The sequence below is a fragment of the Xenopus laevis genome, chromosome 8S, assembly GCF_017654675.1.
Source record: "Xenopus laevis strain J_2021 chromosome 8S, Xenopus_laevis_v10.1, whole genome shotgun sequence".
In the NCBI taxonomy this organism is placed as follows: Eukaryota; Metazoa; Chordata; class Amphibia; order Anura; family Pipidae; genus Xenopus; species Xenopus laevis.
Window position 1 is genome coordinate 89,975,040 of NC_054386.1, and position 21,538 is coordinate 89,996,577.

At 38.6% G+C, this 21,538-nt stretch overlaps 1 protein-coding gene across 1 annotated transcript; it reads left to right on the forward strand.

The window, feature by feature from the left end:
* Nucleotides 1–68: 68 nt before the first annotated feature.
* nusap1.S (nucleolar and spindle associated protein 1 S homeolog) lies at nt 69–18,244 on the forward strand. Its single transcript, NM_001095711.1, is given in 13 exon segments — nt 69–161; nt 3,193–3,255; nt 4,152–4,361; nt 5,477–5,612; nt 7,949–8,038; nt 9,793–9,905; nt 10,390–10,452; nt 11,711–11,892; nt 13,420–13,670; nt 15,603–15,665; nt 15,852–15,974; nt 17,965–18,067; nt 18,157–18,244. Coding segments are annotated over 13 exon segments (1,578 nt in total).
* Nucleotides 18,245–21,538: the final 3,294 nt, after the last annotated feature.

Below are 21,538 nucleotides of genomic sequence, written 5' to 3' on the forward strand. Positions count from 1 at the left end.
AAACGTCAGCTGTGTTGCCTGCAGCAATTGTAGCTCGTGGTACAGACAGGAATCGCCACATTGTGACTATGGAAGCGCCGACTTTATCCGAACTGGAGGGTCTGCGATACTCGGAACTGCAGAAGCTGGCAAAGACAGCGGGGCTCAAAGCCAACCTGAAGGTAAACATTGGCTCTTATGTTTTGGGTAGCCGAGGATGAGGAGAGTATAACAGTGCTTTATTAGCAGAGTCTCATGCAGCCATTACACAACAGTAACTTTAAGCTGTATAGAAAGTATGCACATTATAAGTCTTGAGCACAGTGACATCTACAGGCCATTTGTATAAACACCGCATATTCCCCCTATAGTAGGAAAGCATTTGGGCAAATGTACTAAACAACAACAATGCATTTTAAAGCCATATTATACATTCTTCACATCACAAAGTCCTTGGTCCATGCAGGTAGTTTTCTGATTGTCTCAGTACACCTTATAGGTTCACTTTCAGGCCTATTGCAGTTGACATCAGGAGTAGAAAAATGTCCTTCATCAAATGGAGCTTCTCCAAAGTCATATCTAACAGGAGCAAGACATCTTGCTTTCCATATGCGACCATCAGACAGTTCATATGTGTATGGTCCTCGGCGTCTTACTTTAAGTGGTGAAGTTAATTTAGATTGTCCTTGTTTCAGTATTCCTGGTTTCCTAATTCTGACTGAAGATCCAGGCTGAAAATGTACTTCTCTGGCACCACGTTTTCTGTCAGTATAAGCCTTGTATTTGGCTTGTTGACGTTTCACAATGTCAGCAGTAGATGATTTTGTAGGCACAGTTGTGGAAGTTTGATGTCTGCAACATGTAACTTAGTGTGCATCTGTCTGCCATGTAATGATTCAGCAGGAGATGATTGACTACCTATTACAAATATACCGACAATATCAATAGCAAGTTTTTCCCATGCTGAATCAGAGTATACATATAGAGAGTATACATATAGAGAGTATACATATAGAGAGTATACATATAGAGAGTATACATATAGAGAGTATACATATAGAGAGTATACATATAGAGAGTATACATATAGAGAGTATACATATAGAGAGTATACATATAGAGAGTATACATATAGAGAGTATACATATAGGACAGAGCCATTGGCCAGTGCTGACGAGTTTCCTTTTATTGTCCTGTTACTCCTCGTATGGTAGGAACCTTTAGCTGCAGCCAGTCAGATATTTACATTCTAAAACAGTCCAAACAGTGAATGAGGGCGGAACCAAACAGGGAATGAATGAGGGGGGGAACCAAACAGGGAATGAATGAGGGAGGGAACCAAACAGGGAATGAATGAGGGGGGGAACCAAACAGGGAATGGATGAGGGGGGGAACCAAACAGGGAATGGATGAGGGGGGGAACCAAACAGGGAATGAATGAGGGGGGGGAACCAAACAGGGAATGAATGAGTTGGGGAACCAAACAGGGAATGAATGAGTTGGGGAACCAAACAGGGAATGAATGAGGGGGGAACCAAACAGGGAATGAGGGGGGTTAGCTTGTATAAATATTGGTATTACGGCACCAAATCGATCATTTCTGACTGCAGCTTAATAGTGAATATATTCACCCCTTGTGTTTTCCATAGGAGCTGGAGGGTTACACAGCAGCCACTCAGGGTGGGGGAAGGCAATGATGCCAGTGATAGCAGTGCCACCATACAGGGTTTTGCCTGAAGCTGCTGCCAGTAGTCGTGCCCTTCTCAGTACAAACATATTGCTGTAGGGGCATAAAGCAGCAAAAGACGTTTTGGCCACAGTCATGTGACTTGTGCCTACACTTTAGGAGAGAAATGCTTTCTGGCAGGCTGCTGTTTTTCCTTCTCAATGTAACTGAACGTGTCTCAGTGAGACATGGGTTTTTACTATTGAGTGTTGTTCTTAGATCTACCAGGCAGCTGTTATCTTGTGTTAGGGAGCTGTTATCTGGTTACCTTCCCATTGTTCTTTTGTTTGGCTGATAGGGGGGGAAAGGGAGGGGGTGATATCACTCCAACTTGCAGTAAAGAGTGATTGAAGTTTTATCAGTGCACAAGTCACATGACTTGGGGCACCTGGGAAACTGACAATATGTCTAGCCCCATGTCAGATTTCAAAATTGAATTTAAAAAAATCTGTTTGCTCTTTTGAGAAATGGATTTCAGTGCAGAATTCTGCTGGAGCAGCACTATTAACTGATTCATTTTGAATTTTTTTTTTTCCCATGACAGTATCCCTTTAATTCAATATAATCAGTGGCTGGCCAGTCTACTAATTCATAAACCATTAAAAACGGTGAATAAATACAGCATAAATAAATAAATAAATGAGTAAAAATAATCAATGAGGGACCTTATAAATTCATACACACTTCTGACCACAATTCATAACACTACCATTTTTAAAAAATTAATTTCAACACAAAACGTTTTCAAAAAAGTTTTTCCTTCAAAGATGGAACTGCATCTGGCACATATTTAGAAGTAGATATTTCTTTGCAGGCACTTGTATTGTATCAAATTATCTGTTATAGTCAGGTCTGGGTTCCCTTACTGGCACAAAGTAAAGATGCCACAACTGATATTCTAATATATGGGACCTGTTATCCAGAATGCTCGGGACCTGGGGTTTTCATTATAACTGATCTTTCTGTAATTTGGATCTTCATGCCTTAAGTCTACTAGAAAATCATGTAAACATTAAATAAACCTAATAGGCTGGTTTTGCTTCCAATAAGGATTGAGTATAAAGGAAATCACTTTTAAAAATTTGGATTATTTGGATAAAATGGAGTCTATGGGAGACTGCCTTTTCTGTAATTCGGAGCTTTCTGGATAACTGATTCTACACCTGTATTAGGATGACTGCAACAGTCTGTTTTGCTAAAATCTGTCATGTGATAGGATACTGTAATAACCATGCAAGGTTCTACTGCAACATGATTCTTTAACCTCTTGTTTGCGGGGCGCCATATATAAAGGAAAATTCAGGCCTGACTGCTGAGTACTCCTTTCCTGATGCCCACATATTTGACATGGTGATTATATTTTAGTAGTGCAACACCTTTCTATCCATCTCAGAATTGCACTATTAACAAGTACTGATTCCTTTTGAACAGATGAAATGGGTTTTTGCTCTTCACTCAATAATTTCATTCTTCTTTTATGTTTTAAGGCTGATAAACTGCTCAAGGCTTTAAAAGTGCATTTTTACCCGGAGAGCAAAGATGAGAGTCCGGTAGGTAAAATAATATAAATATAAATATATATATATATATATCTATCTATATTATATATAGATATATAATAAGATATATAGATATAAACCCAATAGGCCTTGGAGTGCGGAGAGCTTTTCAGCTCTCTTGGTTTCCACTGATTGGTCACTGCCTGGAAACCAATCAGTGACTTGAGGGAGGGGCACAGGGGTCATATCTGTTGCTTTTGAATCTGAGCTGAATGCTGAGGATCAATTGCAAACTCACTGAACAGTTATGTCCCATGTGGCCCCCCTTCAAGTCACTGACTAACTCAGAGTTAGAGAGCTGCAAAGCAGGAAGTAGTGTTCTGGCTATTATGTTAGACATCCAGTCACTCCAGCCTTTATACATGACATTTTTGGCTAACTATATTAGAAACATGTTTTATTTTGCACAGGCTATCTATTTTTATTTTCTCACTGAACTATTGACTATTCACCACCCAAAAACCTGCCAAATTGCTGTTTAAGTCAATGGGAGATGTCCTGGGATCAATTTGGAGTGGTTTGCAGCCTTGCTGACATTCGAGTTTTTTTGGAGAAAAAACTGAAATAGAGTTTTTAAATTCAAATCAAATTCAATTTGAGTTTTCGATTTAGTTCATCCCAGTTTGAAAAATGTTGTTTTTTTTTTTTTTTTTTTAATAAGTTTCGAATGTCAAATTTATGGGAATTTAGGGGAGTTTTTAAAAAATCTCATGAATTCGAAATTCGACCTTTGATGTGCCTCTGGGTAAAGGGGTTTAATTTATAAGTGGATTAAGCCATATTTGTTCAGATGCGGAGATCCTAGATAGGTAGCAGTTCCCTGGGAGGCAATTGGGTGAGCATTGGCATGTGGTGGTTTATATTTTTCATTTTCTCCCTTGACTAAGGATTATGATGGAGGCTCTTCACTTACTGATACTGATGAACTTAACAGCAGCCAGGAGAAGGATGAGCCGGTCTCTGTATCTTTTGTTACTCACAGACGAGGCAGGGGCCGCAAACCATTAAAAAACTACGACACCCCAAAAGATGAATTTCTCACTGTCAGTGTTGGGACTGGCACTGAGAGTCTGGCTTCCGAGACAGACAACACCCAGGTAATTTAGTTTTTTGTCTGTTTGCTAACGGTTCCTTTCCTGAAATAAAAATTAAAAAAGTTCTACCAAACTAGAATCCACGATTTGAACGTATTTATTTTTTAAAAAAGCTTGATTTAATTGGTTCGGGTAAAAAAACAATAAAATCGAGCGAAAACCCTGAATCGTACGAGTTTTCCCCGAAAAGCACAAATTTGTCAGATTTTTGCAAATTCCAGCGCAGACTGCAGAAACGTAAAAATAGGAAAGGGACCTCTGCCATTGATTTATACACCACCTCGGAAGGTCTGAGATTGAGAATTTGCAGATTTGAGCTTTTTGTTGCATCAGGCTTTAATAAATCTCGAAAAATGTGACCAGAGTTTAGTAAATAACCCCCTAAATGTCCTAAAACTGAAAATGCATTCCAGGACTGCACTTTTTATAGGTAATGCTTTATTGATTTTAAACATAAAAGGCACAAAGCAGCATGTTTAGAACAATGTCATGGTTGGTAGATGAGACATCTTGTGTATTTAGTATCTACTGTTTAAATTTAATATTCCTTTTTTTTTTTTTTTTTTTTTTACATCAGGAAATGCTTTTAACAGCAGTAACTTAAACTTTTGCCGTTCTATCTGTGGCTTGTATAGACCAGCAGTGGGCATGCCTATTAAACTTTCTTGATATTTTCTTTCTTATTTTAAACTAAGGTTGTTGGGCCCCACAATTAAAGCCTGCTAGAGAGATCACACAAGAGGAAGGTTCCCGGTTGCACATCTTTTGGTTGTGCCAGACAATAAAAACCTATTGAAAATAAGTAGACCGTTTATGGGAACACTAACAGGGAGAAGGGTATACTGGACTGACAGATATTCCTAGTAGACTACACCCTAAACTGAAAAATCCTCTGCAGATATTTGTTAGAGTAGTTCACTTTTTTAAAAAAAAAAATTTTTGGTATATTGGAAGCAGTTACCATGTGTTTCCCTATCCATTTGCTGCTTTAAATAAAATAAAAGGGAACATATTGCCTGGAATGCTCTGATTTCTGAACATCAGTGTTTTGTAGTATTGTACTATGATAAATGTATAACTGTTTTTTTTTATAATACAATCATCCCATTTCCCTAAAGGATCAGAATTGTTTGGAATCAAAGAAAAAAAAGGTGAGCCCTCCCACTATAGACAATAAGCATAGGAAAAGGAGCAGATCAGAAGACACAAGCAAACAGAACAACTCGGAGACAACTGAGAAGCGGCAAAAGAAAGGTATATTTGTACTGGCAACACCGTTCTTCATTCTTTCTATTACCAGGTACCATGTCATATCAGTCAGTAGCCTCTTGCCAGCAGAACTTAGGTGACATTAAAAGAATTGTTCAGTGTAAAAATAAAAACTGATTAAAAAAAGTAAAATATTTACTTGTCATATGAAATGTACTCACTTTTGCTAAAACTGTTCAGGAAAGTGTAGAGGGATATAAACCAACCAAATTTGTTTAGAAAAGGAGTAGCAGTAAAACTTCCTTAAATCAACACACTTGATTAGAGATAAATATAAAATGCTTTTGTGTTATATAAAGTGCTAATATAGTCACGTGTGACGACTTCCAATCAATTCTGTGCCTGCACACACTTCATTTAACGATAAATTCAAAAAATAGATTATTTCCGTGGAAAATAAATTAAGTAAAGTGCTTGCGCTGTAATTAATTATTTAAAAGTGAATTCATGATTATAAAAATTAGGGAAAGCGCCAGCAATTCATGAGTAAACGGTCAGCAATAGAAAATAGTATAGAGGTGGAGTTGTCCCGAAGAAACTATCTGCTGAATTTTTTAAGGCAGCACACTGAGGACTGCAGTCTGGTATATTACATTTAGCTATCTATCCTTGGAGAACTAACATCACTAAAAAAACAGAAAATTCCCCAGTGCCTTAGAGTAAAAAGAGATTTAAGAGAATTGAACTTAAAATGGCCATGGTACTACTAAAATTCTGCTGATCCGTTGATTAATGATGTCGAAGGGAGAAGGTGAAAGATTCTTCTATAAATATAAAAAATAAAAGTAGAAAGCTTGCCTACATGTGTTTCGCATATGCTTTATCAAAAAACTGAGTAAATAGGATGTGCAAAATACAAAATGTTTCTAATATAGTTAGTTAGCCAAAAATGTAATGTATAAAGGCTGGAGTGACTGGATGTGTAACATAATAGCCAGAACACTACTTCCTGCTTTTCAGCTCTCTTGGTTTCCACTGACTTGTTACCAGGTAGTAACCAATCAGTGACTTGAGGGGGGGCACGTGGGTCATAACTGTTGCTCTTGAATCTGAGTTGAATGCTGGGGATCAATTGCAAACTCACTGAACAGTTATGTCCCATGTGGCCCCCCTTCAAGTCGCTGAGTAAAGGTGGCGATACACAGAGATCCGCTCGTTTGGCGATGTTGCCAAACGAGCGGATCTCTCCCCGATATGCCCACCTTGAGGTGTGCAATATTGGGCTGATCCGATCATGGGCCCTAGGGCCCAACGATCGGATCCTAACGATGAGTAACAGGCAGGCGGATCGCGGGACCGCATCAACGAACCGATGTGGCCATGATCGGCGGGATTTTTAGTCCCGTCCGATCGACATCTGCCCGACTATCGGGCAAATATAGATCGGGGAAGCCCGTCAGAGGGCCCCATACACGGACCAATAAGCTGCTGACTCGGTCTGTCGGCAGCTTTTATCGGCCCGTGTATGGCCACCTTAACTCAGAGTTAGAGAGCTGAAAAGCAGGGAGTAGTGCTCTGGCTATTATGTTAGACATCCAGTCACTCCAGCCTTTATACATTACATTTTTGGCTAACTAACTATATTAGAAACATTTTTTATTTTGCAAAGCCTATCTTATTTACCCAGTTTTTATTTTCACACTGAACTGTTCCTTTAACTTCCCACATATATGGACACCATTGACTATTGGCTACCAAGGCGATTTATCTCGCTCTATGTATCAGGAATAAAAGGCAGGGGTATGGGGCAGCACATATCAGTTCTGTTGGGCATGTATTTTGTGAAATCCGGTTGGTAAACTGAATTGCAATCAGTTATTAACTGGGGTTCTGGGTTAGGCAAACCATTTCTGTTTTGCTGTAGGAGGAGGCCTCACTCACAATTGATTTCAAAGCAAATGCACCAGCTAAATATAGAATTCCAATGTCTAAATGATATATTATATAGTTACTTGGAAACTGCTGTCATCTACCTTAGGGTAATCCTCACAAAATGCCAAAATAATATTGTGTGTGTGTATATGTATAATAAGAGTCGGTTATTTCTGTCCTGTCCATTTAATAATGTTCTGTGTGGGTCCACATGCTTCTAATGCATAGCGTAACCTGCTTATTACACCAGGTACATTTTTATAAAACTCACACCTTGAATTTGTGTTTTTGCATTCATATCTCCACATTCCCTGAATTCACTTCTTTGTGCAGTAAATCAAACGTTTATTCTGGTAATTAACATGAACTCAGTCATTCTGCATATTGCTTGAAAATACTCTTCTCTAAATCCATTGAGTGAACTTGCATATGCTTTGCTTTTATTCCAGCCAGCGACATTACTAGTGTACCTTCAGCTGGGAAGATTCCAAGATATGCCGGTCGTCTGTCTAAACCTGAATCCAAACCTTCCACTCCAAGTATGTCATGTACTATTAACACTTCTTATACAGGTATGGGATCTGAAAACCAGTTATCCAGAATGCTCCGAATTACGTAATGGACTACATTTTATCCAAATAATCCAAATTTTTAAAAATGATTTCCCTTTTCTCTTTAATAATAAAACAGTAGTTTGTACTTGATCCAAACTAAAATATAACAGTTTTTTTAATATTGAAGTGTAAAGTGTAATTTTTCACCTTCTGAAGCAGCTGTGAGGAGGGGTCGCAGACCCTGTAACTGTTCTAAATGGATACATTTAGTGGATACTTTTCTTATCTTTGCCCTGCTGAGCAGAATCCCTGAGTTTCATTACAGGCAGCTGTTAGAATTGATACAATAGGTGCTAATGCTCCAGCGATGCTGCTGAGAAATGGATCAACTAAATCATCAATAGCATCGGTCAAAGTTCATCTGTAAAGCATGGAGCACCACGTAGAGTATTTTATGTAAAATCCAGTATTTATTTAGTCCACTTAAAATTCAATACAAAAGAAAGCCAAGCTTTTGAAAAATTAGCTGGAGGGCTACGAAACGCGTCAAGCTTGATGGTTTTATATACACATGGCGTTCTTTTGTATTGAATTTTAAGTGGATTAAATAAATACTGGATTTTACATAAAATACTCTACGTGGTGCTCCATGCTTTACAGGTGAACCCTGAATTACTGAGCTGCCAGACTGAAACACCGGAGACACGAACATTCAACTTTAAACTTAGATTAAATAAATAATGGAAAGTAATTGAAAAACGTCTATATTTCTGGGGAACAATCTGAAAACAACTAACGTAAAACAAGTGTTTGGAAGGTGAACAACCACTTTAAAGGGATACTGTCATGGCAAAAAATTTTTTTTCAAAATGAATCAGTTAATAGTGCTGCTCCAGCAGAATTCTGCACTGAAATCCATTTCTCAAAAGAGCAAACAGATTTTTTTTTATATTCCATTTTTAAATCTGACATGTTTTCCGGTGACAAGATCCCTTTAAGGTTTACATGATTTTCTAGTAGACTTATGGTATGAGGGTCCGGCGCATTCTGGCTAACGGGTCCGGCGCATTCTGGCTAACGGGTCCGGCGCATTCTGGCTAACGGGTCCGGCGCATTCTGGCTAATGGGTCCGGCGCATTCTGGCTAACGGGTCCGGCGCATTCTGGCTAATGGGTCCGGCGCATTCTGGCTAACGGTCCGGCGCATTCTGGCTAACGGGTCCGGCGCATTCTGGCTAACGGGTCCGGCGCATTCTGGCTAACGGGTCCGGCGCATTCTGGCTAACGGGTCCGGCGCATTCTGGCTAACGGGTCCCATACCTGTAATGACTATTTCTAATTTTTGAACTATCACAAAAATATTTTGAGGAATGTGTAACTTACTTACTATCTTCTATGAAAAATAAATTATTTACAGCCAAGCTAATGCTGATTTACGTGTGCTGATACAGAACTTTCTGTGCTCTTTCTAGAGTAACGTATACCCTGTTATCATAATATGTGCATGAAAGAGTACAGACACACAGAATGCTGAACAGAGATGTTACCATTCTCTTTAATCGGTTTTTGTGTTTTAATTACTGGTTTTTTTTTTAGCAGTTTACCAACATTAATGTATACATTTATTTTCAGGTTATCAATGAACTATATTTAAATGGCCAATTTCTGACCTACAATAGGTTATTGTAGAGAGCTGTTTCGCACAGATTCTTTATCATAATCATTTGATACATTTAACAGATTTCAAAAAGTTGCATGAAGCTCACTTCAAGAAAATGGAATCTATAGACAAGTACATGGAGAGGAAGCAGAAGCGCCTGGATACAGTGAGCAGCTCTATCCAGGAAATGAAGGTAAACTTGCAATCTGCCATTGACAGTCCTTTTTTGGTTATTTTACTGCTCCACTAACCTATATTTCACGCTCTGCCTTGCTTGTACAGGTACAACTAAAACCCATTATCCAGAAAGCTCCGAACTACAGAAAGACCATCTCTAATTTTATCCAAATAATCCAATTTTTTTTAAAACATCCTTTTTCTCTGTTATAATAAAGCAGTAGCTTGTACTTGATCCCAACTAAGATATAAGTAATCCTTATTGGAAGCAAAATCAGCCTATTGGATTTATTTAATGTTTACATGATTTTCTAGTAGACTTAGGGTATGAAGATCCAAATTACAGAAAGATCCGTTATCTGGAAAACCCTAGGTCCCGAGCATTCTGGGTAACAGGTCCCATACCTGTATCTGAACTATTAGCAGTGCAATATTACAGTTTTTCATAGCAACATAATACAGATTATTCTTATTAAAAACTTTTTTTTTTCCATTTGCAGATGTTAACAAAAAAATCCAACCTTCTCAAGTTAGTGGAGAAAACGCCAGTCAGTGATATTAAGGTAATACTTGCCCAGTGGCATTCACATAATGATTTGTCAGACAGGTGGTAGACTGGAACATTGTTACAAAGTACACTGCAGTCCTATCTATAGTCAAATATATTATTTTTTGAAAAAGAATAGTATAAAATGGCCAAATGAGTGGCTCTATGTCAAATATTGCCACCTGTGTGCTGGACCAATATCTGATTATTTGGTTAAAATAGCATTAACATCAAAAAGAAGTGTTTTAATTAATAAAAATCAGTTTTACCAGTGCAGGACAACACTACATGATAAGAAAACACTCATTTTTTGGTGTTACTGTTTATTTAACAATCGTATCATAATGGAGGCCAATGCCTCAGGGACCTCACCCCCCAGACATGGTATTTAAATCTGACCAAAAGATAATCTGGACAATATTCAACCAGATATCTGTCAGGGGAATTTAGGCTAGGGGTGCACTGAATCCAGGATCCGGTAGTTCGGCCGAATCCTTCTGGCTGGCCGAACAGAATACTAATTTGCATATGCAAATTAAGGACGGGGAGGGAAATCGCTTTACTTTTTGTCACAAAACAAGGAAGTAAAAAATGTTTTCTCCCACCTAATTTGCAAATGCAAATTAGGATTAGGTTCAGTCTTCGGCCGAATCTTTCGTCAAGGATTCGGGGGTTTGGCTGAATCCAAAATAGTTGATTTGGTGCATCCTTTTGTGTTCCTTAGAGAAACACTGCAAGTCACCAGTAGAAGGGGTTAGAGCAATAAAAAAAAAATAAAGGACACTTGCCAGACTGGTGCTTGAGACCGATACCCCTTAAAGGATAATTCAACCCGTAGTTTAAAAAAAACCCACCCCTCCCTACCCTGGGTAGACCCCCCCCAGGCATTGGCTTGTTGTGTCATCACTTCCTGCGTTAGTCTCTCCCTGTTTACTCATAGCTCTGGGCTCAGATTACAGCAGGGAGGAGGGAGGGTAGAGAGGAACAAACTGAGCATGCTCAAGCCCTAGCCCTATAGCTTTAAGATGAAAACAGGAAGTCTGATACAGAAGCCCATGAGTACACAATAGAAGGAAAGAAATACTGTTTCTTTTGACAGAGGACTCTGAGCAACATTACTTTGAGGATTTATTAGTGTACTGTATTTATATAGACCTTTCTGATAAAGCTTACTTAATTTTAATTACTTCTCCTTTAAAAAGCTATTTAACATGACCTTAAAATTCCAGTTAATATATTGGTCATAAAAAATGTTTTTATTCTCTGCATTGTAGAAGCCAGTAAAGAGCAGGTTATCGTTACTGAGCTCTCTGCCTCCGACCACTGGTGCGTCTCCTTCTCGAACACCCACGAACCAGAGGCGATCTGGACGCTTTAGCGCCGCCAATAAGAGCATTCTGTTTGATAGATCTGGGTTCAAACCTTCAGTTCTTTCATCATCGAAAATGAACGTTAGGTAATAGGGCTAATTTTCTGCACACACACCCAACCACATACAAAAACACTTGCATTTCTTTTCTTGCACTTTTTTCCTTCAGTCATTTCTATTGCTTTTGATATAAAGGTATGGAAATCTGCTATCCGGAAAGCGCTTAACCAGAAACCTCCTGGGAAGGCTCCCATAGAGTCAATTTAAAATAAAAATAAACATTTTTAATTTTAAAAAATGATTTCCATTTCCTCTGAAATAATAATGCAGCACCAGGTATGGGATCCGTTATCCGCAAACCCCATTATCCAGAAAGCTCAGAATTACGAAAAGTGTCTTCCATAAACTACATTTTATACAAATTTTCAAAAATGATTTCCTTTTTCTCTGTAATAATAAAACAGTAGCTTGTACTTGATCCCAACTAAGATATAATGAATCCTTATAGGGAGCAAACCCAGCTTATTGGGTTTATTTAATGTTTACATAATTTTCTAGTAGACTTAAAGTATGCAGATCTATATTACGAAAAGATCCGTTGTCCGGAAAACCCCAGGTCCCGAGCATGAATCCGTATTTTGTCAAAACAATCCTACTGGGTTTATTTAATAATCACATGATTATTAGCAGACTTTAGTTATGGTTCTTGACATGTAAAGTCCTGTTATTAAAACTGCACTTGCCCGTAGAAAAATACCAAGCCCTTCGCTGGCATTTCCTTACCTTAAGATCTCTGTTCCTTTGGCATTTGTGTCCAACATTTTGGTACATCACAGTCAAGTCCTGTCCTTTAATCCAAAATGAATGAAATATCCTTTAAAGGAATTGTTCAGTATAAAAATAAAAAATGGGTAAATAGGCTGTGCAAAATAAAAATGTTTCTAATATAGTTAGTTTGCCAAAAATGTAATGTATAAAGGCTGGAGGGAATGGATGTGCAACATAATAGCCAGAACACTACTTCCTGCTTTTCAGCTCTCTAACTCTGAGTTAGTCAGTGACTATAAGGGAGGCCACATGGGACATAACTGTTCAGTGAGTTTGCAATTGATCCTCCGCATTCAGCTCAGATGCAAACGCAACAGTTATGACCTATGTGCTCCCCCGTCAAGTCTCTGATTGGTTACTGCCTGGTAACCAATCATTGGAAACCAATAGAGCTCCAAAGCAGGAAGTGTTCTGGCTATTATGTTACAAATCCAGTCACTTCAGCATTTATACATTACATTTTTGGCTAACTAACTATATTGAAAACATTTTTTATTTTGCACAGCCTATCTATTTACCCAGTTTTTATTTTTATACTGAACAATTCCTTCAAAACCCTAAGTCCCAAACATTCCAGATTATAGGTCACCTACTAGTATTGCCAAACATGTTTTGTGCTACCTTATTTAGCTAGGAACAGAAATACCAATACATGTTAGGTGAATGGATAAGATATTGTGGGCTGTAGCCTGCTGCTAGAGCTGTCATTAGTGTCTCTATCTCCCAAGGAGGCAGGGACTAACCTTATCCTTCAGTTGAAATGGTGTTTTGTTTTTCTTTGTGTAGGTTTTCTGAGGCTACAAAAGATAATGAACATAAACGCTCTCTGATCAAGACACCTGCCAGGAAGTCATCAAGCTTTTTGGCCATCACTCCAGAGAGTGAACCAAGGCAAATGTTGCCCAATGTAAAAAAGACACCTGCCAGGAAATCATTAAGCGTTTTGGCCGTCACTCCTGAGAGTGAACCAAAGCAAATGTTGCCCTCCGTAAAAAAGAATGAACCAATGACCACTCCAGAGAAAGCTAAAAAAACAGGTACCTGGTGATTTTTACCACTAGTTTGACTTGCTTGTTTGTCGATGGTTTAAGAATTCTTGTCACCTTCAATTATTCCTGCGTAGTTAGGGGCACATACCCACCCTTATCCCTTAAAGCAGGGATCCCCAACCTTTAGAACCCATGAGCAACATTCAGAAGTAAAAGGAGTTGGGGAGCTACGTTAGCATGAAAAATGTTCCTCAGGTGCCAAATAAGGGCTGTGATTGGCCATTTAGTAGCCTCTCTATGTGGATTGTCAACCTTGAGGCTCTGTTTGGCAGTGCATTTGGTTTTTATGAAGCCAAAAGTTGCCTTCAAGAAATTGAAAAATAATCATCTGATTTGAGGCCACTGGGAGCAGCGTCCAAGGGGATGGAGAACAACATGTTGCTCACAAGCTTCTGGTTGGGGATCATTGCCTTAAAGGAACAGTTCCGTGTAAAATTAAAACTGGTTAAATAGATCGGCTGTGCAAACTAAAATCTGTTTCTATATAGTTTAGTTAGCCAAAAATGTAATGTATAAAGGCTGGAGTGACTGGATGTCTGACATAATAGCCAGAACACTACTTCCTGCTTTTCAGCTCTCTAACTCTGAGTTAGTGCCCCCTCCCCCAAGTCACTGATTGGTTACTGCCTGGTAACCAATCAGGGCCAGAACTATGGGTAGGCAGAAGAGGCATGTGCCTAGGGCGCAAGGAAGTGGGGACGCCAAGCACGTACTTCTTCTTTCGCCTACCCCAGGTCTGGACCCTTGTCCTCTTACCGGCACTCTTCAGCGCGCCTCTGTGTTTGCTCTTCTGTGCGTGATCTGCTCCCCTCAACAAATTGTTATATTAGGCGCACTCATTCTTGTGGAAGCGTGCATGTGCGCTTGAGGGGGCGAAGTGGCCGGTCAGGTTACCTTGGGCTCCTTGCTGGCATGGCCCGGGCCTGTAACCAATCCATTGAAAGCAAGAGAGCTGCAAAGCAGGAAGTAGTGTTCTGGCTATTATGTTAGACATCCAGTCACTCCAGCCTTTATACATTACATTTTAGCTAATTCACTATATTGAAAAAAATTTTTTACCCAGTTTTTGTTTTTACACTGAATAATTCCTTTAATGGAAAATTGCTACATTGAGTATGAGAATAGCTGGTTGATGATGTGTGTTTTTCTGTGAATGGTTAGAGCAGTGATCCCCAACCAGTAGCTCGCGAGTAACATGTTGCTCTCTAACCCCTTGGATGTTGCTCCCAGTGGCCTCAAAGCAGGAGTTTATTTTTGAATTCCAGACTTGGAGGCAAGTTTTGGTTGCATAAAAACCAGATGCACTGCCAAACAGCCTCTATGTAGGTTGACAATCCACATGCTACCAAATGGCCAATCACAGAACTTATATGGCACCCCAAAAACATTTTTCATACTTGTGTTGCTCCCCAACTCCTTTTAACTCTGAATGTTGCTCACAGGTTTAAAAGGTTGGGGAATCCTGGGTTAGAGCAATAGTGCAGGCCTCTCTACCAACCTAATATGAATCAAATGCATTCTTAAAGGGACAGGCCACCTTTAAGTTAACTTTTAGTATGTTATAGAATGGCAACTTTTTAATTGGTCTTCATTATTTATTTATAGTTTAATTATTTGCCTTTTTTCTTCCAGTTTTTCAAATATATTGTCATTGATAATTTGTATTATTCATTTTTCTATTCAGGTTCTTTTATTCAAATCAATGAATGATTGCTAGGGTGATTTGGACCCTAGCAATCAGACAGTTGACATTGCAAACTGTAGAGCTACTGAATAAAAAGCTAAATAACTCAAAAAACACATGAAAAATGAAAACCAATTGCAAATTGTCTCAGCATATCGCCCTCTACATCATACTAAACGTTAACTCAAAGGTGATCAACCCCTTTTAAAGCTTTTTTTTTTTTTTTCCATTTGCAGATTTAAACACCACAATTCAACCGTCTACAGTTATCCTAGAGAGCACCTGTCCGCAAATTAAAGGTAATAACTTACACAGTGATGGTTTTCAAAAGCAGCACCCTATCTAGAGAATGTATTGTGTCAAGTGCAAATCATTAAATTGATAGGTTGCAGTATAGTTAAGCAATTCCTTGCACTTATAAATCTATCAGATTTCTTTATATACAATTCTTCTGGTTTAATTTCTGGGGGGTTTTTTTGTTTTAGAAATAGCTATCACACCTTTCAAGTTTACGGCTCAAACTACAGAGACCCCAAACACGAACAAAAAGGGTAAATTTAATCTGCAGGCGAGTCTCTCCCGTCCGCTTGGATACCAGCCCCACAAAGGTCAGTTTCAGTTAAAATTCTATTTTCAATTGTATATTAAACTGAAATGTATGTTAATCTGATTATTGCCACAGCTACACTGTTCTAATGTCTCACAAGGGAGAGGATTTTTTTCAACTTTTATCTGTATATTGGGGTACAGAGGTAACCTTGGAGTATAAGGCTAGAAAGTAGGTCATGAATACAGAGAAAAATAGCACCATTTCTGGTAAGGAGGGGCAGTTCAGTCATTCAGCAGGTAGGCTTCAGTTTTGTGCACTTTGAGGTAAGGGCAGACAGGAGGCGATATAATCACATGCCAACCTCCAGCAACCGCATAAGGACACGTGATTATGAAGATTTTCATTCATCCAGGTGATGGTATATCTAGTATAGGTAAATCTAAAAAACAACTGGACTTGCTGAGTAATCAATGAAGACGTTTCACTACTCATCGAGCAGCTTCTTCAGTTCAACTGACTGGTGTGGGAAATTCTCGGCATATAAACTCTTCCACTAATCCAATCACAATGGCACATTGTAACTCTTCAAAGAGATGACATCTGAAGAAATTCACAGAGGTGTAGATTCTGTGTAGTTACTGTGATAGGATAATCCAATGTGTCATGCAACTCCTAGAAACAGGTGTTATTTATGAGAGTTGTATGAATGGATGTGTGAAGTGTTCTGAAACCGCCGGGGTACAGATGTCAGAACAGCATTGTATGTAGCAGACAGGTGGTGTTGAAGGCCCCCGCCTCTGTTCAGGGATGGTTTCTCCACCTTGACACGAATCGCCTCTTTCACGCCTCGTTCAAACCAGCGGACTTCTTTATCCAAGATTTGGACCTTGCTATCTTCAAAGGAGTGTCCCTTGTCTTTAAGGTGTAGAAAGACAGCTGAGTTTTGCCCTGTAGAGTTCGCCCTCCCATGCTGAGCCATTCGCTTGGAGAGCAGTTGTTTTGTCTCCCCAATGTATAGATCTGTGCACTCCTCGCTGCAATGGACTCCGTATACCACATTGCTTTTCTTTAGGGGTTGGATCCTTTGGGTGTACCAGTTTTTGTCTCAGTGTGTTGCTAGGTTTGAAAAACACAGGGATGTGGTGTTTGTTGAAAATCCTCCTGAGTTTCTCTGACACTCCAGCTACATATGGGATGATTATGTTTTTGCTACTACTATGTGTCTCTGGTCAGTTATTTCTATTGGTGTTCCTGTTGGGCTTGGTTGTGGCGGTTTTGACAAAGGCCCAGTCTTTGTCTTTTCAAAGCTCCTCTGAGGTGTTTTTGCTCTTTGTCTTTGGACTCAACACAGAATCAACACCTCTGTGAATTTCTTCAGATGTCGCCTCTTTGAAGAGTTACAATGGGCCATTGTGATTGGATTAGTGGAAGAATTTATATGCAGAGAATTTCCCACACCAGTCAGTTGAACTGAAGAAGCTGCTCGGATGAGTAGTGAAATGTCTTCATTGATTACTCGGCAAGTCCAGTTGTTTTTAGATTTACCTATACTAGATATGAATAAGGACACCACTCCACACTATATGCAATAACACTGCATCATGAAGCACACTTACATTAAAGTTCAGTATAAAAATAAAAACTGGTTAAATAGATAGGCTGTGCAAAATAAAAAATGTTTCCAATTTAGTTACTTAGCCAAAAATGTAATGTATAAAGGCTGGAGTGACTGGATGTCAAACAGAACACTACTTCCTGCTTTTCCTTGTGCCTGGCCAATCCAAAACCTAATTTGCATATGAGGCAAATTAGGGTCAGGAACAGAAATCACTGGACTTTGTCACAAAACAAGAAAGTAAGATTTTCTTTTCCACTTTTTCCTTTCCGGGCCCTAATTTGCATATGCAAATTAGGGTTCGGTAGTCAGCCAAATCTTTCACAAAGGATTTGGCCGAATTCAAAATAGTGCATTTGGTGCATCATGATACTGTATTTCACATTTATCATGTGCCATTTATATACTTTTCTTTCTTCCCTTGTGATTATAGGAAAACTTAAACCGTGGGGAGGGAGTGAAGAAAATAAATGTGGCTCAAACAACAATGTATCTGTTTTGAAGAATAACTTCAAGCAACCCCACCTCCAGACCAGGTTAGTGATCACATCAAGCTCACTCATAGCTTGGCACTTGAAAACCAGAAAACTCATTTTTTTTTCCTTTTATTCCACCCCCCCAACAGAGAGGACAGACGTATGCAGCATGAACAGGATCGAAAGGGCAAGAGGGACCAAACGCTGGGAACAAGGAGAGGTGTCCCTGTAAAATAGAAAAGGCTGCGCATTTTAATGAGTCTTGTAAATATTCTGCTTTTCTTTCCAATTCTTTTTAACGAGTTTTGTAAATATTTTTGTACCGTTTACATTGTAAAACTTGCAAATTGTGCAAATGTTTAATTTCCAAGCTTGGCTTCTGCATCGTTTTGTTACAAGTAAGGGAAGGTAATTATTATTTATTTTATTTTTTTTTGCTTCCTTGTTTTAAAGATATTGCAAAAGCTATTCTTGCTGTTATGGAAACCAGTTCAAGCGTTTTAGCAGCTCCAGCTGACCTGGATGCGTTTTAGATATTGTACCAAGTTAAAAGTTATGTAGAATGCAGTGTTTCAGCTTAATATGTCTATAATATGACTAAAAGGAACAGGTGCCAAAACAAACTGCTGATTTAATAAATCAAATACACCATGATACAGCAGCAGGAGAAATCCAGATTCGTGCTTTATGTGGAAATATTTTCACTTCTGGCTCTCGTCACACTGTGTGCTTGGTCGCTATGTGAAAATCACCCAAAAGCTTTTCTACTGTAAAAGTACTTGTTGGGCAATTGCTGCCTATAGCCTGACCTATAGAGAGACTAAAGATTTCTATAATATTAAATGTTCAACTTATTTTTTTTAAGTAATATTGCTTCCAGTAAAGCTTTCAAAAAATACCAAATTTAAAAAGCTGAAATGAATGGTCAAAATGTGTCACTTATTAAACATATAAGGGGAACTATCGCGACAATGAAAAATTAATATAAACTTCAGAATACTCGAAAAAGTAACGATGTAAATACAATCCATTAAATATTCTGCGTCCTTTATGAAATCAAGTTTATCTTCACTATTCCTCTCTCAGCATCTGTTTCTCGTCATTCTGTCTTCATGAAGAAGATAGTTGGGTGTCAGATATTCATGGACAGTTTGATCCAATATATCTTCTAGGGAGGCTCCTTTTGCCTAGAAGATGTCTTAGAGCTCACTCTGTTAAAATCACCAGACATCGTGTCTCTCTACATGCAGTATTTGTGAAAAAGGCAGTGATTTTGTTAGATTTTGTTTGTACTGGAATCAGTTATGTGAGTGAGCTCTAATAAATCTGCTAGGAAAGGAAGCCCCCTATAAGATATATTGGATCTGTCAATGAATATCTGACACCCAACTGCTGCATGAAGACAGAATGAAGAGAAACAGATGCTGAGAGAGGGATAGTGAAGATAAACTTGATTAACAGTACAGAATTTTTAATTTATTGTAATTAGAAAGTTTTTTATTTCAGTATGATGTTTATATTCAGTTTTCTTTTTCGTGATGGTTCCCCTTTAAAGAAGCCTTTAGTTCCCCTTAAATGAGCATAGCACAGTTATCAAGAGCCTCAACTGTACTTTCTCTTTAAAATAAAATATTATTCCTGCGATAAAGTTGCACTACATCACTGCAAATCCTTTAACCTTTGATATGTTCGAGCATGCTGGCAGTCCTAGTGGAGGAGCTTCCAAGGTTAAGCAGTGATTGTTTGACAACAAAACCTGCAACGTTGTGTTTGTTTCCTGGAAGTGTTGCGTTGTCAACATCTTTCTGTATTGAGAGCGGTTTTCGGCATGAACACTAGATCTGTTCCTTAAATGTATTGTATCCAACCTGCTTTGTAGTAATAACTCAACATTAAAGCTTTCTGACTATTAACTTGTCCTTTATATATTAAAGTAGAATCTGAAATTTGCAATAATAACGAAGGATCCCAAAGAGTAATTTAGGAATGAAGCAGTAAATATTGAGCAGAGACATTGTTGCAGCTCAAGTGCCACTAAGTTGTCTTTTTTTGCAGCAGAGATTGCAAGCACTTGCAACTATAGGGGCTCGAATTTTATCTTAAATCTAGACATGCGTGTGAAAATGATCCCAACCATTTCCATTCCTCTCATCCCAGATCTTTGTCCACGTGACTTTTATATTGGGGTGATGACCGTAGCCGTGAAAGCTCTAGAGGTGCTGTGCATTTAAACAGGCAAGGTACCATGGCTATGTATTTTCTTGTTCATTTATAGTTCGGATGCCCTTTTGAGGAGAAACATCTATGTTTTGGCTAACAAAAGTGAAAAGTTCTGACTTCTATTCCATCTGCCAGCAGCTATTACAATTCTACATGGTAGTTCCTGGACTGCAGTGAAATTGAGTGGACGGAGAGGGAGGTTTCAAATTAGGGATGCACCCAATCCAGGATTCGGTTCAGGATTTTAGCTGAATCCAAGCTTTGGACAGCAAGATTGGAATAAATCTTAATAAAAGTGCAAATATTTTCCACACACATGTACTCTTTGCTGTTGCTATGCACATTTTTTTTCTCTAGGAAACTCTGTTAGATATGCAAATTAGGATTTGGTTTGCGATTCGGATAAATGCTCAAATGGAGGATTTGGTACATCACTAGTTTGGGACCAGATGGGACAAAATCATCAACTGTATCATGCTGAGCTCCCCCCCAACAGCAAAGACATAATCTCATACAATCAAAGGGGGAGCATTTTGTAGTGTTATTTTATGTTCACATTCCCACAGTAGAATTAACCGCTCTATTTATGTAAAGTACAGCTACGCCAACTGTTTGTCAATGTTACTGAAATATTGTAGTTTTTAATAGCATTTCAACAACTACCAAAGTCTTATTGATTATCCCTTAAAAACTGTGCTACAGCAGGAGGTAATGGAACAGACATTATCCATATATTTTGTTTTCTATAAATAAGTCAAAATGAGAGAACTCAAATTTGTAACAGAATGGCATATTTCACCTTTAACTATGGGGGTTGGCCGTTCTTCAGCCAGTTATTGTGAAGTTTGGTGACTGTTTTTAAGATGTAGGCCAGTTTGAAGATTTATGGTCAAGCTTATTTGATGTCTTTGATATTCTTGAAACTGGCAGAATGGCTGGGAAACCGCTGTATTTCATATCTGTAACCTTGTTATGAATTGAGGGGCACATTTACTAAGCTCGAGTGCAGGATTCGAAGTAAAAAAAAGTTTGGGCTTCAATGTTAGCCTATGGGGACCTTCCCCATAAGTTTTCTAAGCTTTTTCTGATAGAAGAAAAATCGATCTATCAATTAAAATCGTTCGATCGAACTATTTTTACTTCGATCGAACGACGTATTTGCGCAAAATCCTTGGAATTCGATATTTGAATTAGAAGGATTTAACTTCGAGGGTTAATTGACCCTCAATATTCGACCCTTAGTAAATGACCCTGAGCCCAAGAGGGGCTTGAAAACGTCTGACAAGCAACTAGTTTAAATGAAACCATGTG